The following is a 17,885-nucleotide window of genomic DNA, read 5'->3' on the forward strand; positions in this document are numbered from 1 at the left end:
TTCTTCCCCTGCTTCTTCTTTGCGCATTTGACTCTAAAACCAACTAAAAGAGAGTTTGTCTAAGCTAGATGATCCTTGGCCTTGCCTGTCCTAGCAAGGAAGAAGGAGGAAGGAAGGAAGGAAAGAAGGAAGCAAGCAAGCAAGGAAGGATTTCTCTGTTTGAATGTATCAAACACTTTGGCACTGCACTCATTGGAAGACACCCTACATCCATAGCCTCATTTAAAGCCCCTACCCTCCCAAACACTGAGATGAGGAAACTGAGGCCAAGAGAGGCAGATGTAGTTTGGTCTTAGCCCTCTCTCACTGCAGTACACCCATGCAGTTGCCAAGTTTGTTTTTTTTTTAAGTCATACACTTCCAGCCAAGAATTAGCCTTCCCTAACAGAAATATCTTGAACAGAAATAATTGTGGAATACAACAGGCTCAACTCTCTCTGGTTGATGACTCTGGAAAGCCAGGCCACACTAAGATCGGCTTTTCCCATGAGCATCTATCTGATGAGACCTGTAGCCAGTGAGGCATGCTGGGATGTTTTGCAAGGACTTCCTGGGACAGCTTTGGAGCCACGGATGCAAATCAATCCCAACACTCGAAGGGCAAGCTCCAAGTACTCCATAAGCTGCACAGGTCACAGGTCATATAAGTGAGAGCTGGTCAGACACAACATTAGTCAGTGACTCAGAGACTGAAGTTTATTGGTGCAATCTCTCCATTTTTTTAAATGTTAACAACTAATTGCTTTAAAACACAAGTGGGGAAATAGTACAGTGGGTGAGGCATTTGCCTTGCATATAGCCGACCCAGGTTCAATCTCTGGCGTCCCATATGATCCCCTGAGCACCACCAGGAGTGACTTCTGAGTTCAGAGCCAGAAGTAAGCCCTGGGCACAGTCATGTGTGGGCAAAAATCAAAACAAAACAAAACAAACAAATAAACACACACTAGCAGGGGCTGGAGAGACAGTACAGCAGATAAGGCCCTTGCTTTGCACGTGACTGATCAGGACTCAGTTCCTGTACCACACATGGTTGCCCGGCACAGTCAGGCATGAACCCGATCACAGCGCCAGGAACAACCCTTGAGCACTGCTGGTTATATTCCAAACTCCCACCCCCCTGCCCACCAAAACAAACAAACTAACTAACTAATTAACAAAACCCCAACACTCACAAAAGCACTAGCAGGTCAAGAACAATTACAGAGGGAGAGGTCCTGATTTTATGAAACATCTTCTAGTACAAACAGCATGAGAATCACTCTCCCTCTCTACCCTCCCAGTCACTGCTCCATTAAGCAGATTTGGGTCCACATTGCTTTTGACAACCTCCAAAGGGCAAAAGATAAGACTTGGCACCAACAGCCTTGGTCCAGAGACGCAGCAACCAGTTTCAGATGGCATGACAGCACCGGAGATCCCTCTGGGCCCCATACCGAGCTAATTTCACCAGGGCACCCCAGATGGAGCAGGTGTTGTCTCCCCGCCTACTCCAGATGGAACCCGGCATCCAAGAGCTTCCGCAAGTAAGGCCCAGGTATGCGGGTACCAGGACTAAATCTCCAGGCTACATGGTGGCAGAGTGCTGGGCGGTCCTTCTCCAGCTCTCTGCTCCGTGGCCTAGCTGTCATACCCACCAGCTTCCGCCAACACCATCTTGATGCACCAACAGCCCTAGTCCAGAGACTCCCAATTGAATCCCAAAGTAGATTAGTGCCCTATAGAGATGTCTCTGGAACCCAACCATCTACAACCTAGGATCCCAGAAGCACATGTCCGCAAACTCTCATGATATTCAAAATGAGCAATGGAAAATAAATTATCTAGCATCTGCCCCTGGCAGGTAGGCTTGAATAGTGATGGGAAAATTCAGGCAAAACATAATGCCCAAAAGTAAAGAGAGAGAGTATTGGGGAAATTGTCTGTCTGCCATAGAGACAGGGTAAGGACTGGGATGAGGGCGGGGGGTTACTGAGGACATTGGTGGTGGGAAGTGGAGGATGGGTGTTCAATCATTGTATGGCTGAATCTCGAACATGAAAGCTTTGTAACTGTATCTCATGATGATTCAATAAAATTCAGAAGGAGAAGAAGAAGAAGAGGAGGAGGAGGAGGAGGAGAAGGAGAGGAGGAGGAGGAGGAGAGAAGGAGGAGGAGGAGGAGGAGAAGAAAAGAAGAAGAAGAGGAGGAGGAGAGGAAGAGGAGGAGGAGGAGGAGGAGGAGGAGGAGGAGAAGAAGAAGAAGAAGAAGAAGAAGAAGAAGAAGAAGAAGAAGAAGAAGAAGAAGAAGAAGAAGAAGAAGAAGAAGAAGAAACTTGTCAGATCATGTCTGAAATCACCAAATCTGAAGGAGATCATAAGAAAGTAGAGTCCAGGGAACAGAGGAACAGTCCACGGGCTTAGGCTCTCAGCTTGCATGTGGGCAGTGCTGAAGCCATCTCCCGGATTGCCAGGAATAAGCCCTGAGCACTGCTGGGAGAGAGCCCCAAGCAACCTCCCCCCAAAAGGAAAGGAGAGTCCCGATTTGGAGTGGGAGGGAGTGTGGCAGGATGATGGGGGTTCAGTGTCACTTGCAGCAGTGACATGTCTGAGACTTTCTACCATGTATGTGTTCTCTGCCAGGTGACTCTGAAGGAGAAGAGGCCGTTAGCTCTGCTCCCTTGGCCAAATAGGGTTGCTTCCTCTTCAAAGGATTTTCCAGATGACGTCTGGAGACTGAATTCCGGCCCGATTAGGACATAAAGTGAGGGAGTCCTCACCAGCCTTCTCTGGTCACCAGGGGACAGGTCACCTGACACCTGCATTATTCAAAGTCGCTGCTCAAGGTGTGTCCTGCGGGCTTTTAAAGTCAGCATCAGCACTAAATCCCCAGAGAAGAGCCAGCAAGGATGATGGAAGGAGGCTGGCTTCCCGGAGGAGTCCTCCTCTACCTCATTCTGCACCTGCCCCTTCAAGGTAAGCTGGGTCGAGAGCAGCAAAGCGGCCGCACGAGGTCTGGGAAACAAACCAGGCTCATTCTTGTGATTCCTGGACACTCATTGACTGGCTGTTGCTGTTGCTAAAATTGGGAACTGATGACAAGGGCGGCTGCCCGCCTCCTCCTGGGACTCAAAGTCAATTGGCTCTTGACTATCACAACTGCTCCGTGGCCTGCTTCGGCAAGCCTTTTTCCGTCCCCAGGGACTTCTCCTTTCAGGAATCTGATCTTTCTCTGGACTTGATGAGTATCAGTTGTTTCTTTCTCCTCCTCGGAAGCAAACAAACAGGGAAGAGGCACAAAGGCAGGAGATAGTGGGAAAGATCTCTAGCCAAAGAGATGTATGTTTTCCCCAGGTCAGAGTAGTTCCCGCTTTCAGAGCAAGGGTGGCTCGTACAGCCTCTGAGGTAGACACAAACAGACCCTCCAGGAACATGCTCCCTTCCCAATATTTTATTTCTGTTCCACAAAGAGCAACAAGAAAGGAGTTAGGGCAAAGATGGGCATCAAGGAACTCTCCATGGCAGTTTTGGGATGTCAACTACTGAGCTTCCTTATTTGTGGGGCTTTTGTTTTGGTTGTGGTTGGACCATAGCCACCAGAGCTCAGGGGATACTCCTGACTCTGTACTTATGAGTGACTTCTGATGGTGCTCAGAGAACCATATGTGGTGCTGAGAATCAAGCCAGAGTCAGTTGCAAGCAAGCCAAACATCCCTCTACCACTCCAGTCAATAACCACTGGGCGGGGGGGGGTTGAAGGATGGTGGGGGGTCGGGGACTGGGTGCTGTTCAGGGACTATTCCTGGTTCTTTGCTCAGAATTCACTCCAGTTAGTGCTTGGAGGACCACACAGTGTCAGGGATGGGACCAGAGACATCTAAATGCAAGGCAAGTGTCTCATCCCCTGTACTAACTCTCCAGCCCATTACTGAGTTTTAAAAGACAATAACCACTAGGCCAGAGAAATAGCACGAGGGCCTTGCTGGCAAAAGATCAGTCCTGGTTTGATACCTGGCACCAATTATGAACTGTGAGCACTGCCGGGAGTGATCCTTGAGTACAGAACCAGGAGTCATCCCTGAGCACAGCCGGGTGTCACCCTAAATGGAAAGCAAAAGAAAACAAAAATATTGACAACTGCAAAAAATGAAAAAGAAAAAGAAAACACAACAATCACAACACCAGAGAGGTAGGAGAGACTCATGAAAATGATAAAATGGGAAAAATGAGCTCCTTCCTTCAGACCCGCCTCCCGGAGCATCTGCCCCGGGAGGGATCCCGGGGCCTCGTCCATGGACTAAGGACAAGAACTGCAATGACACTCATCACTGGCCCACTCCAGGGAACACTAGGGCATAGATGAGCCACGCAAGAGCAGGGCTGGGAGGCAGGAGGGTTGCAGGGAGGGTGCAGAATGCAGTAGGGCACTGCCATGTAGTGGTCAGGGCCAGGTTTGCATGCCTGTTTGTCGTTTTTGCATGGGGTCAGAAACAAAGAATTGAGGATGGAGCCTGGCCTCGATGCCCCTCCTCTCCATCCAGCCTCTATCATTTACCTATCGGCCTGGATCCCATATCTGGGCAGGAGAACCCCCCACCCCCCCTCACAGGGCCTCTGCGCTCTACAGGACGAGGCGACACTTTCACCATTAACTGCTCGGGCTTTGACCAGCATGGGGTGGACCCCGCAGCCTTCCAGCCGGTGTTCGACAGGAAGGCCTTCCGTCCTGCCCTCAACCACAGTGTCCCCACAATGGTCAACATTTCCTTCACCCTGTCCGCCATCCTTAAAGTGGTGAGTCCCGCCCAGCACAGTAGCTGTCTGGAGCAGCGAGTGCTCCACTGGATTGTATCAAACTAAGAGCTTATGCTGGCAGGGCTGGAGAGATAGATAGCACAGTGGGTAGGGAGTTTGCCTTGCACGCAGCTGACCCGGGTTCGATTCCCAGCATCCCATAGGGTCCCCCGAGCATCGCCAAGAGTAATTCCTGAGTGCATGAGCCAGAAATAACCCCTGAGCATCGCTGGGTGTGACTCCCCCACAAAAAATTAAAAAAGCTCATGCTAGTCATGCTAGGAGACAGAGAAATAGTAGAGCAGGCAGGGCACTTGGGTGGCATGTGGCAGACCCCAGGTTCGATCCCTGACTGATCCCTGAGCAGAGAGTCAGGAGTAAACCCTGAGCACAGCCAGGTGTGGCCCAAAGATCAAAAGAAAAACAAAAGAGAGGGCTCATTCTAGGAGCGGGGAGATGATGCTTCAATCACTGGGAGTAAAATCCCTTAGGAATATTCCACAAAGACTTTGAGCTTTCTTATTGTTGGCTTATTTTCTTGGAGGGGGGGTTGGGGGGCTGGAGGGTGAGTTTAGGGAATAACCCAGCAGTGCTCAGGGACTATTCCTGGCTCTGCATTTGGGAGTTGCTCCCACTGGTGTTTGGGGGAGCATATTCAGTGCTCAGGATCGAATCTGAGTCAGCACATGCACCGCAAGTACTATAACCCTAATAATATCTCTTTGGCCCTTTGTTTACATTTTTCATATATTTTACATGATTTGACCTACTTTTTCTAATTAAAGTGCTTTCTAACAATTTCCAACTATGATTAAAAATTCTAAAGGGCCAAAGAGATGGTACAGTGGTAGGGTGCTTGCCATGCATGCAAGTGGCCCGTTTCCTATCCCCAGCACCACATATGGTCCCCTGAGCCCTGTCAGGAGTGATTCCTGAGCACAGAGAAAGGAATAGGTTCTGAGCACTATTAATAGGCACCAAAAAATAGCCTTAGAAATGAATAAGAGGTGGTAATATTGGACCCAACTTTATGGAGTTAATGATCTATAAAAATTGTTTTTCCAGGATGCCCAGCTTCAACTGATGACATCATTCCTGTGGTTAAACATGGTATGAGAAACTCAGTTTCCCTTTAACAAGGGCAGCTTCCTTTTCCCGATGCTGGGCCCAACTTAGCAGCCGCAAAGGTTAAAGTTAAGCATACTCTGCCCGCACCAGACCAACAACAGAAGCGCAGAGCTGGAGCCGGAGCCATAGTACCGCAGGGAGAGCATTTGCTTTGCATGTGGCGACTGAGGCTCAATCTCCAGCACCCCAAATGGTCCCCCCAGCACCGCCAGGAGTAATTTCTGAGCACAGAGCCAGGAGTAACCCCTGACATTTCTGGATGTGACCCCGCCACCCCTGAAAAAAAAACAAAAACAAAGAAAGAAACACAAAGCTTTCTGGTTGGTCAGGCAGAGATGAGGCAAGAGGCGGAAGAGGAAGCCAAGTTATGGAAGCCGATACTTATGTGACTCAATCCCAGGGAACCGGGGCCAAGTCGGGGCTCCCCCTTTTAATGCACTGAGGGGATGTGAAAGCAAGCCGGGCTTTGTCAGTGCTTTGTGAGCGCTGTCACCAGAGAGGAGGTGGAGGAGCAAAGAAGTGTGTGTGTACTGGGGCAAGGTGGGGAGGAGTATAAGGGTCAGAAGACTAACACTAGCTTCCACTGCGTTTGCCCCATGCCATGGTTCCCCTTAGATCTGGGACAATCCATTCATCAGGTGGAAGCCAGAGGACTGTGGGGGCCTCAGGAAGCTCAGCCTGGCAACGGAGAACCTCTGGCTGCCAGATATCTTCATCGAGGAGTTGTGAGTATCAGGGCTGGAAAGGCACAAAGGAAAGGCCGGGGAATGGCAAGAAGGAACCTCTGGGACCACACAGACTTGCCTTAGTGGAGTCTAAGAATGTCTGTCAGCAGGTAGGGTTTTGCACGCAGCAGACTAGGTTGGTCTCCAGAACCACATATGGTCCCCCAAGCATGCCAGGAGTGATCCCTGAGCACAGATTCAGGAGTAAGTCCTGAGCACTTTGGGGTTGTGCCAGAAAGAGAGGAAGGAAAGAAGGAAGGAAGGAAGGAAGGAAGGAAGGAAGGAAGGAAGGAAGGAAGGAAGAAATTGTTGGTACAGCATTAGCCAAAGTCATAGTACAGTGGAGAAGGCACTTGCTTTGTGTGTGGCTGACCCAGGTTTGATCACCAGCATCTTATATGGTCCCCTGAGCCTGCCAGGAGTGATCCCTTGTGCAGAGTCAAGAATTATTCCTGGGGCTGGAGCAATAGCACAGTGGGTAGGGTGTTTGCCTTGCACATGGCCGACCCAGGTTCAATTCCCAGCATCCCATATGGTCTCCCGAGCACCACCAGGAGTAATTCCTGAGTACAGAGCCAGGAGTAACCCTGTGCATCGCCAGGTGTGACCCCCCCCCAAAAAAAGAGTTATCTCTGAGCACAGTAAGTGTACCACCCTCCCCCCCAGAAGAAAGAAGAGTTGTTGTCTGAACCAAAGAGCATACAAGCTTCCTGGACACGGGCTGATGGATACGGGGAGGACTGGAGCAGAGGCACTGTGGAAGGCCACATCTGAGGGAGCCCATACCTCCACCTCCAGCCACCTCCCTGTTCTTCTCACTCACAGCATGGATATAGATCAGACCCCGAACGACCTCCTGGCTTACGTCAACAGTGACGGTCGCATCAAATATGACAAGCCAATGCGGGTGACCAGCATCTGTAACCTGGACATCTTCTACTTCCCCTTTGATGAGCAGAACTGCACCCTCACCTTCAGCTCTTTCATCTACACGGGTGAGCGGGGAGCCTGGTGAGAGCCTGTTGAGAGGCTGAGAAAAGGTTCTGGAAGGGATATTCTCTGAAAGGGGTGTGGAAGCTCAGAGGCAAGTGTCCCACCCTTTGGGAAGCACGAGGGGAGACTGAGTTTGTCTGTGTCTGCTTTGCAGTGGAGCACATGGTCCTGGGCATGGAGAAAGAAGTGCAAGAGATTTCCAGCACATCCCAGAACCTCATCCGGAGCAAGGGAGCATGGGTACTTCTGAGCATCCACCAAAGAGCCGAGAAGATGAATGTGGGCAACCACCAGTACGACCAAATCGTTTTCTATGTGAGCCTCAGAGCCCTGGGTGTGACCTTCAAAGGCCGAGGGCTGGTGTTGACCTGTAAAGCAAGCACTTCCCTAGAAAGTGGGCTCTATGAGGGCAGGGGTGTTCCCTAGTCTTTTCCTATTGGATGGATGGAATGAATCCTCCCCCAGAAGGAAACAAAGCTGCAGGGCAGCAGATGTCTGTGACAGTGCATCTACCCCTACCCCACCCCTATGGATAGCAGAACTCTGGAGGTGCAGGGATCATTCCTTGCGGGGGGGGGGGGGTGCTCCGGGCATCATGTGGGATGCTGGAAGTCAAATTCGAGCCAGCCATGGTCAAAGCAAGTGCCCTGCCCACTGTACTATCTCTCCATCACATTATGCTTCTTTTTAAATAGAAATGGTTAAAATGCTACAAAACACGTCTCACAGATAACACTGCTGAGCCCCCAAAGATTGGTCATTGTCCTGCTTTCCCTTTCATGTGGGTCTTAAAATGTTCATCAGCAAAGTTCCTGGCAGGTTTTCCTCAATGAGGAAAGCAAGCAGAAGTTAAAATACAAAATAGGATCCTACCATTCTGGTTGGTGCAATAGCACAGCAGGTAGGGCATTTTCCTTGCATGCGGCTGACACGGCTGACCCGAGTTCGATTCCTCCGCCCCTCTCGAAGAGCCAGGCAAGCTACCGAGAGTATCTCGCCTGCATGCCAAAGCCTGGCAAGCTCCCCGTGACGTATTCGATATGCCAAACACAGTAACAACGAGTCTCACGATGGAGACGTTACTGGGCCCGCTCGAGCAAATCAATGAACAATGGGAGGACAGTGACAGTGACAGTGACCATTCTGCCAAGAGCACGTGATCAGGAACACATGTATAAGGGGACCAAGTTGAGAACTCAGGCCCGGAAGGCATGAGATACTTCCCGTTGGTAGCAGTGTTGCAGATGAGAGCCTGGAAAAGTGTGAGCAGTGATTTAAGATGACTCTGCTGCAGAGAAAGGAGTGGGAAGGTTATGGGGTCACTGCCCTCCCAAAAGTGACCTAGGAAATGCTCAACTCTTGCTCTTCACTGATGTGACCACTCCAGCTTCCTTCTTGCTTGCTCGTTTCTCTCCTCCCCACCAGGTGGCCATCAGGCGCAGGCCTAGCCTCTATGTTCTCAACCTTCTAGTCCCCAGTGGCTTTCTGGTGGCCATTGACGCCCTCAGCTTCTACCTGCCGGCCGAGAACGAGAACCGGGCGCCCTTCAAGATCACCCTTCTGTTGGGTTACAACGTCTTCCTGCTCTTGATGAACGACTTACTGCCAGACACGGGCACACCCCTCATCAGTATGGTCTTTCACTCCTCTGGGAGAATAAAAATAAGAGAGGTGGGAGAGGGGAGGAGAGACCCAAGGAATCAGACTGAAGTGAAAGAGATCCTTAGCAAGGGGGCCTCAGGGAGGAGGAAACAGGAAGTCTAAGGCAGTGACTCATTCCAGTTCCCACCCACCCGACTCTCACCAGGTGTGTACTTCTCCCTGTGCCTGTCCCTGATGGTCGTCAGCCTGCTGGAGACCATCTTCATCACCTACCTGCTGCATGTGGCCACCACCCAGCCGCCACCCATGCCGCCATGGCTCCACTCTCTGCTCTTCTATTGCATCAGCCCCTGGAAAGGCTGCCCCACTACACACCAGAAGGGAAACAGGGGTCCGGGTCTCCAGCCCTCTCACCTGCCTGGTAAGGAAGATCCTGCCTCTCTTCTAGTACCTCTACTTCTCTGCTCCTGTCCCCCTCCCTGACCTCTCTATCCCTGGGAAACTGGGCACACACGTCTCAGCCTCTGTCTCTGCAGGTGTGAAGGAGCCTGTGGAGTTGGTGGGAAAGGAGGCTGGGCCCAGAGGGGCGGAAGTGAATGGAGGTCCAGAGTCAGCCAATGCCCAGCAGGTAGATGAGGCTCGGAAGAGACATCTGGTCGACCTGTGGGTGCTCTTCAGCCACATGATGGACACCCTGCTCTTCCGCCTCTACCTGCTCTTCATGATCACCTCTGTCATCACAGTCACCATTCTCTGGACCACCTAGGCAGAGGCCATCTGAAAGCCCCAGTCTGGAGCCCCTCTTGCCTCTAGAAACCCACCACGCTCTTTTTCCTATCCAAATCTCAACCTCATTGCTCTGGCAACCATCTAGTTTCCACGTGAGTCCAGATGCTTTTCTATCCCTCCTAGTTAGGTGCCTGCTCCTTGCCTGACCTCAGCTCCTACCACTTTCCCCAAAACCCTACCTGCCTGTGTCCCTTGACTGAATGACCCCACGAAAACCCCTTTGCAGAAAGCACTATACGTCCCTGAATCATATGACAGTATCAAGGACCTTAATATTAAATCTTGCAGAAGTGCTGTAGAAACTTCCAATTACCAAATTAAGGACTTCCTTCCTTCATTCTGTCCTTTCTACCTCCTTTTCTTTCTTTCTTTCTTTCTTTTCTTATAAAAGTCTAACAAATAAGAATATAAAAGTGGAGAGAAAAATAGAGTAGATAACAAAATCTATTATAGGGAATTATACATAAGGATTAACCTCCTAAATCCGGTTATCCTGGATTTAAGCTTCAAAAATTAATGAAGCAGTAATTAGGTATCTCTTGCTGAAAGAGTGAAACCTTTTGTCACCAACTGACGTATGACTCATTCAGGATTAGGCACTCAAGATGCTAACATAGTCCCAAATTACCTTCACCTGGTCTGGTTGCTGTGCAGTTAGAGTTGGTCTGGCCTTCCTTGTGAGAAGAAAAGAAGAGGCCAAAGGGAAAAAGCAAAGCACACTGAAGAATGACGTGTGCTTTTTGACTTAGGGAAAACAAAAATACTCCACCACTGCCCCTCACTCCATATGAATGGGGAATCTCCCTTCCCCAGCACTGGCTTTATTCTTTGCAAATCTTTGCTCACCTCTCCCACCAGCTTCCTGAAACCAGTCGAGCCTGGATGGACTCTCTGGGACAAGAGCTCTTGCATGAATTGTTGGAATCCCCTGGTTTGAGAGCACAGATTTGAGAGCAATTTACTTACAACTCAAATATCATCTTATTTCCAGGAACTCTTTTGTTTCTTGTCCTTTGGTTTATTCTACTACTTCATATCTCATGCTAAAGTACCCCAGGTCATGGAGCTCACTGAATGATATTCCCCCAGCTCCTCATTTCCGCTGCTCTCCCCCACCTCAACCCACCTCCCTCTGGTCCCTGAGGATGCTTAAAAGGAAGACAGATGGCCAAGGTCCCCTGGATGCACTGCCACAAGGGTAGCATGAGGTCTTGCCCCTTCATTCCCCTCAAGAACACCTGCTACTCAGACCTTTGCTAGGCTGCCAGCCACAGACATTCCAGCTGGAGGCTGAGTCCCCAGGGACATTGGTTCCATGCAGTCTCCTGCTGGGACCTGGAAATATTGGGGTGTGAGAGATGAACAAAATATTCCACTCTGCTCAGCCTCTTTCCCACCAGCCCAGCTAGAATATGACACAGCTCTCTTTTTATTCTACTTCTTTTTTTTTTTTGAGAGGAGGGGATGGTTAGTCCACACTGCATGGGATTCAGGGGTGATTTCTAATTCTGTGCTCATAGGTGGTGTCGGGAATTTGAACCAGAGCCATGGTCAAGGCTGGCCACAAAGCCAGTGCTTTACATCCTGTTCCATCTCTCTGGACCCGCTCTTTTTATTCCTTTCTTTGAATTTATATATTTATTCCGAGGAGGCTGTGCCCAAGAAATGCTCAGATGTCATGGGGAGGCAGTAGACTCCCAGTGATTCTTGGCCAACAGGACCAGCGTTTCAATGTGAGGGCCTGCGCTGCTCAGCCCTACAGTTCTCAGGACTACCTGGCCACGCTGGTGTGCTCAGGGGTCTCCAGGGCTACATCCAGAATTGCTCAGGGGTCCGTGTGGTGCTGGGGACTGCACCTGGGTCGACCGCCTGCAAAGTATGAGCCTGATCCCTGTATTATCTCTCCAGTTTTATCCTCTACATAAATTTCTCAGGGAGATCTCCGACTCTCAGCTTCTAGAATCGTGACATACTCACTCCCCTTCAGAAGTCATCAAGTGTAAACACAGTGTGGCTGCGAGACTGGAACCCTGACAACCACCTAAACACATGAATGATTGGGACTGCTCCTCCACTTTCTGCAGCAAATGCACCATGTAGTTCAAACAGGGCACCGCATGTGTTCCATGCCGACCGTGCAGCCCAGACTCACTGCTTTATGCAGATGATCATGTGAAATCCTTACAGCAACCCTGTTAAATAGTCGCTACAGATCCACAAACATTTGGATCATGATACATTTTAGAATGTGCCTTTTTTATCCTATTTGCTCCTGGCAGGGCTCAGGAGACCCTGTGTAGTGCTGGGGATTTAATCCTGGGTTGGCTTTGTGCAAAGCAAGCCCCCTACAGACGGGACCATGGCTCTAGCCCCAAAATTGTATCATTTTCTTGATTTCCCCCCTCATCAAAGAACATGCATTTCTTTGATTAGAACCTTTTCATCTTTTCCCTACACATAACATTAAGTTTTGTTTAAATATGAAACAGGCACTGTTTGGGGGTTTTGTTTGTTCTATATTTGGCACACGGCTTGCATTGATGAACCTTTCCATTAAGGGAGACTTAACAAAATCACAGTGATGCTCTGTCCTCCGAAAGCAAACCCTGTGCCTGTGATGTCACACATAACAGATCACCAAACAGAACCTTTGAAACTAGAGGACTCCCAAAGAATCAATAAACCTCTACGGTTAATTAGATGGTGGCCTTTGGTTTGTCACTAACAGATTTCTGGGATGAACCCAGAATTGATTGCTTCATGAGAATGGCTTTTCTCTGGTTAGGAGGCAAATTCCTGCAAGGCTTTACTAGGTCAGTGATGGACTCTGTTGTGTCCTGATCAAACCAAGACTTCACATGTGCAAGGCTACTGTCCTACCACCGAGCCACTACCGGCCCCACGCCTAACCTTTTCAGGAGAACCAGCTCTGGGACAGGTCCTACCTATCTTTCCTGCTCCCCACCTTGTTTGTTTGTTTTATAGGTAGTGCCACCCTTTGGCTCTTACATTCTTCTTGTTCACTTTCTTCTTCTCTAAACCATTTTATTTCTCCATACTGCAGTTTCACTCTAGGTTTTTGTGAACTTGCCTTTAAAATATATGACTTTTGTGGAGTATAAAATAACATAACACAAGACTGACACCCAAGGACAGTAGAGACAAGGGCCAGGAAGATTGCTCCATAGCTGGAAGCCTGCCTCATGAGCGAGGGGGTCAGGGTGGCAGGGGAGAAGGCAGCTGGAATAGAGAAGGGATCACTAAGAAAATGAAGAATATGATGGTTGGAGAAATCGGTAGGGATGGGAGATACGTGCTGACAGTACATAAAGGAGCAAGCATGATAACCTCTCTGTATTGCAAACCATAATGCCCAAAAGGAGAGAGAGAGAGAGAGAGCATGGGGAATATTGTCTGCCATGCAGGCAGGGAGAGGGCGGGAAAAGGTGGGGGTATACTGGGGACATTGGGGTGTGGAATCTGCACTGGTGGAGGGATGGATGTTTGATCATTGTGTGATTGTAACTCAAACATGAAAGCTTGTAACTGTATTTGATGGTGACTCAATAAAATAGATAAATAGATAAATAAATAAAATATATGACTGGACTGGAGAGAGTTTAAATGCCTAGTGTACACAAGGCCCTGAATTACATCGCTGGCACAGTGTGGCCTCCCTTCCCCAAGCATTGCCAGGTGCGGCACCCCCAGAACCCCTGGCCCCAAACTTGTCAGACCCACACCACCATGATGAATGTCACAGAGCAAGGCCCCCCCATTCCCTGAGCAGCACTGGGGAGTTTCCCCACCCCCAACAAACATCAAAGCAAAATGTGTTAGTTTAGGCAGAGACTATGGCACTAGTGGTAGAGTGCAGCCTTTCCTTGTGTGAGGTCTGGGTTCTACCCCAGGTGCTGCGTGGCACCCCCAGCATCACTGGGTGTACCTGCCACATAGGAAAAATGATTTTTATCTCCATATCATCTTTGCTTCTATTTTCTCTTCCCTGGGGCTCAGCCTAGGATGAGCAGTAGCTGACTTCATTTCAAGCCCGTCCTTTTCTCTCTTTTAACCATCTCTTTGTTGAGCATTCATTAGCGCTGGTCTTTCTACATGATGGGAGGAAATGATTTAGTACAGAGACATTGGGATCCTGGGTCACTGTCACTGTCACTGTCCTCCCATTGTTCATCAATTTGCTCAAGCGGGCCCAGTAATGTCTCCATCGTGAGACATGTTGTTACTGTGTTTGGCATATCGAATACATTACAGGTAACTTGCCAGGCTTTGTCATGCAGGCGAGATACTCTCGGTAACTTGCTGGGCCCTCCAAGAGGGGCAGAGGAATAGAACCCAGCTCAGCTGGGCTGGCTGCGCACAAGGCAAACGCACTACCGCTGTGCTATGGCTCCAGCCCGGGATCCTGGGTACTTATGGGATTCAGTTACTTGTCTGTTGGGGAACCTTGAAAAACTGGCTCACCCTTACAAGTGTCAATGTCTTCTGACAGAAATGGAGCTAGAAGTGCAGCTTAAATTATTTTGGAAATGCTTTTGTGGCATGGGGGGGGGCATTTCTAGTGATACTCAGCAGACTGGGTTGGGGGTTCAGTGCTGGGGCTGATGTGCAGAGCTGCCTGGGCCCTATAGCAATGGGATCAGAGAGGCCACAATACGGCAGTGCCCAGGGAACTCCAGGCCACTCCCGGTGGTACTTATCAGATCACGGGATTACCGGGATTCAGAGCAACGCGGGCAAGTCACATGCCCCTATCTCAGCCCCTGAAGATATGGATTTAAAAGAATCACTTATAAGTAGCTAGAAACAAAAAAGTCAAATTTGAGACACCCAAGAGCTTCTTTTTTAAAAATTTTTATTAGTTAAACACCATGAGGTACAGTTGTAGACTTATGAATTTTTGTGCTTGCGTTTCAGTCATAAAGTGATCGAGTACCAATCCCTCCACCAGTGCCCATTCTCCACCACCAATGATCCCAGTATTCCTCCCACCTCCCAACCCCCCCCATCCCACCCCACCTCTGTGGCAGGGCATTCCCTTTTGTTCTCTCTCTCCTTTTGGGTGCTGTGGTTCGCAAAAGAGGCATTGAGTGGCAATCATGTTCAGTCTATAGTCTACTTTCAGCATGCATCTCTCAACCTGGGAGGATTCTCCCAACACCCTTTACTTGGTGCTCCCTTCTCTATCTGAGCTGCCTTTTCCCCCAGCATGTGCGGCTGATTTCCATGCCATGGAGTGAACCTCCTGATGCTTATCTCGGCTATTCTTGGTTGTTAGTCTCCTACTTTGTTACTTTATATTCCACAGATGAATGTAATCTTTCTATTGCAATCTTTTTCTGACTCATTTCACTTAGCATGATATTTTCCATATAGTACCACTTGTATGTAAATTTCATGACTTCACCTTTTCTAACAGCTGCATAGTATTCCATTGTGTAGATGTACCAAAGTTTCTTTAACCAGTTATCTGTTCTCGGACACTCGGATTTTTTCCAGATTTTGGTTATTGTGAACAGTGCAGCAATGAACATACAAGTGCAGATGTCATTTCGACTATACTTTTTTGCGTCTCCAGGATATATTCCCCAGAGTGGTATTGCTGGGTCAAACGGGAGCTCAATTTCTAATTTTTTTGAGAATTGTCCATACTGTTTTCCAAAGGGGCTGAACCCGTCAGCATTCCCACCAGCAGTGAAGGAGAGTCCCTTTCTCCCCACACCCACATCAATACCAGTTTTGTTCTTTTGGATGTGGGCCCCAGTCTCTGTGGTGTGAGATGATATCTCATTGTTGTTTTGATCTGCATCTCCCTGATGATTAGTGATGTAGAGCATTTTCTCATGTGCCTTTTAGCCATTAGGATTTCTTCTTTGAGAAAGTGTCTGCTCATTTCATCACCCCATTTATTGATGGGGTTGGATTTTCTTCTTGTGGAGTTCAACCAGTGCTTTGTATATCCTTGATATCAACCCCTTATTGGATGGGTATTGAACACCCAAGAACTTCTAATTATCATGCAGACTGAGATATGGAATTTAAAATCAAATTCTAGGTGGGAGGCAATAGACAGAAGAATTATGAAATTTCTGGTTCTACCCCCTCATTTTTTGAATGAGAAATAAAAAGAAAAGACAAGTAGTAAGTATGGGATTGTCATTCTTTGTGGGGGTTGTAAGCATACTTACAGGCAGAGCAGGGAGGGAGTCACCCCAGGCAGTGTTCAGGAGACTATAAATAAATTTTTAAAATAATGAAGGAAAAGTCCCAGTACTAAGGACTGAACCCCAGGCTCCCTCCTCCTTTCCTCATCCTCCTTTTCTTCTTCTTCTTCCTCCTCCTTCTCATCCTCACCTTCACCCTCTTTCTTACACATTACTACTTATTAGTTACTCTAGGTTTGATGCTCAGGAGGACCAAACCCAGGGCAGGAGCCTGCTATGCATGTGGCCTCACCACTGTTTGCTCTCCCAGTTCCAAGCCCCTCTTTTAAAGGGATCTGCTGGTGTGCCCCCAAATCCCACAGACGGCCAAGTTCTGAAGGCTCACAAGTCCAAAAGGCAGCTGGCTGGGGAAGACCCCCGCTGGCTACACTGACAGAATCTGCTAAAAATTCTGTACATCTCCCCAATTCCGCATAATAGTGAAAGCCCTGGCATGTGCCCAGAGCGAAAACGAGGGTCTTACAGGTCCTCCAGATTATTCCAGCAGGTGGAGAAGAAAAGTAGCTCTGATAATCTTGAAAATGGTCACCCAGGTTGGATGCTTCATAAAAGCATGCTTGGCAGCTGCTTCTGAGTGTCTCCTGGTCAGGAGAAGATGGAAGACATGCCCGGGGAAGAGGTGGCACCCGGGATGAAGGACTGCCCCGGGAGGATACTGAGTGGTCACCTGCCTGCTTACTCGGCATCCCAGGCCAGCATGGTGCCTCAGAGTCAAGAGCTGGCCTTGGTGTCCAGCATGCCTTGTACACCGAGAAATTCTTAAGATTCTTAGGAAAAAGCCTGAGACCCATGCTGGTAAACTTTGCAATTTTTAGTGGCAGGTGGGGGACTGCTTGGGCCACAGTTTAGTGCAGATGTGGAGGAACTCAGGACCTACTCCTGGCTCTGTGCTTAGGGATCATTCCTGCCAAGTGCTCAGGGAATCCTGAAATCAGGATCAGGTGCATGGGAAAGAACCAGTAGCCTGGCTTGTTGCCCAGTCCTCTGGCTAATACCCCCAAGCATGCTGATAATGCCTCCTGCAGCCACTGGTCAGCTTGTTTCCCTGCCCAGCACTTTCAGGTCACAAGGAATGGAGGCTGGAGTGACAGTACGGCAGGTAGGATGCTTGCTTTGCACATATCTGACCCAGCTCAACTCAATTCAATCCCAGGCACCTCATAGGATGCCCTGAGCACCTCCAAGAGTGATTCCTGAGTGCAGAACCAGGAGGAAGCCCTGAGCACTGCCAGGTATGGCCCCAAGAACAAAACAAAACAAAGTGAGGAAGAACTCCAGAGTCTAAGCAGGATCTTTCATGAACCCGCTGGTCCTGACCAGCCCTTTTCTCTCTCTGGTTCCTTCCATCACAGTATAGTGAGCAAGTGCCCATCTCCTCTCCCCTTCCTCCGCCTCAGGGGACCAAAGTTCTGAAAAATGGAAGGAAAGCCCTCCCAGGCTGAGGATGGAGCTGGCCGCAGATCAAAGACGGGCCTGCTCTCCCTGCACGCCCCTCCTTTGGACCCCTCAGTCGCTCCTGCCTTCTCAGCACTTTCTATTCAGCACTGTTACGGTCTTTGTTCTTCTGGACAACGCTTCTCCTGTATTCGAGGCCCTAACCCTTTACCCAATCAGACGCCACGGGGGGATTCTCC

The 17,885-nt window shown here is 49.2% G+C and overlaps 1 protein-coding gene across 1 annotated transcript; it reads left to right on the plus strand.

The window, feature by feature from the left end:
• The first annotated feature begins 2,887 nt into the window (after positions 1-2,887).
• Positions 2,888-10,015, plus strand: LOC130030665 (5-hydroxytryptamine receptor 3C-like). Its single transcript, XM_056122031.1, has 9 exons — positions 2,888-2,954; positions 4,588-4,772; positions 5,838-5,882; positions 6,516-6,625; positions 7,451-7,620; positions 7,773-7,933; positions 9,044-9,248; positions 9,426-9,641; positions 9,757-10,015. Exons 1-9 carry the CDS (start codon positions 2,888-2,890, stop codon positions 9,984-9,986), a joined length of 1,389 nt encoding a protein of 462 aa, XP_055978006.1. The 3' UTR covers positions 9,987-10,015.
• The last annotated feature ends 7,870 nt before the right edge of the window (positions 10,016-17,885 follow it).

This window comes from Sorex fumeus, unplaced genomic scaffold (genome assembly GCF_029834395.1).
Source record: "Sorex fumeus unplaced genomic scaffold, SorFum_2.1 ptg000044l, whole genome shotgun sequence".
NCBI lineage: Eukaryota > Metazoa > Chordata > Mammalia > Eulipotyphla > Soricidae > Sorex > Sorex fumeus.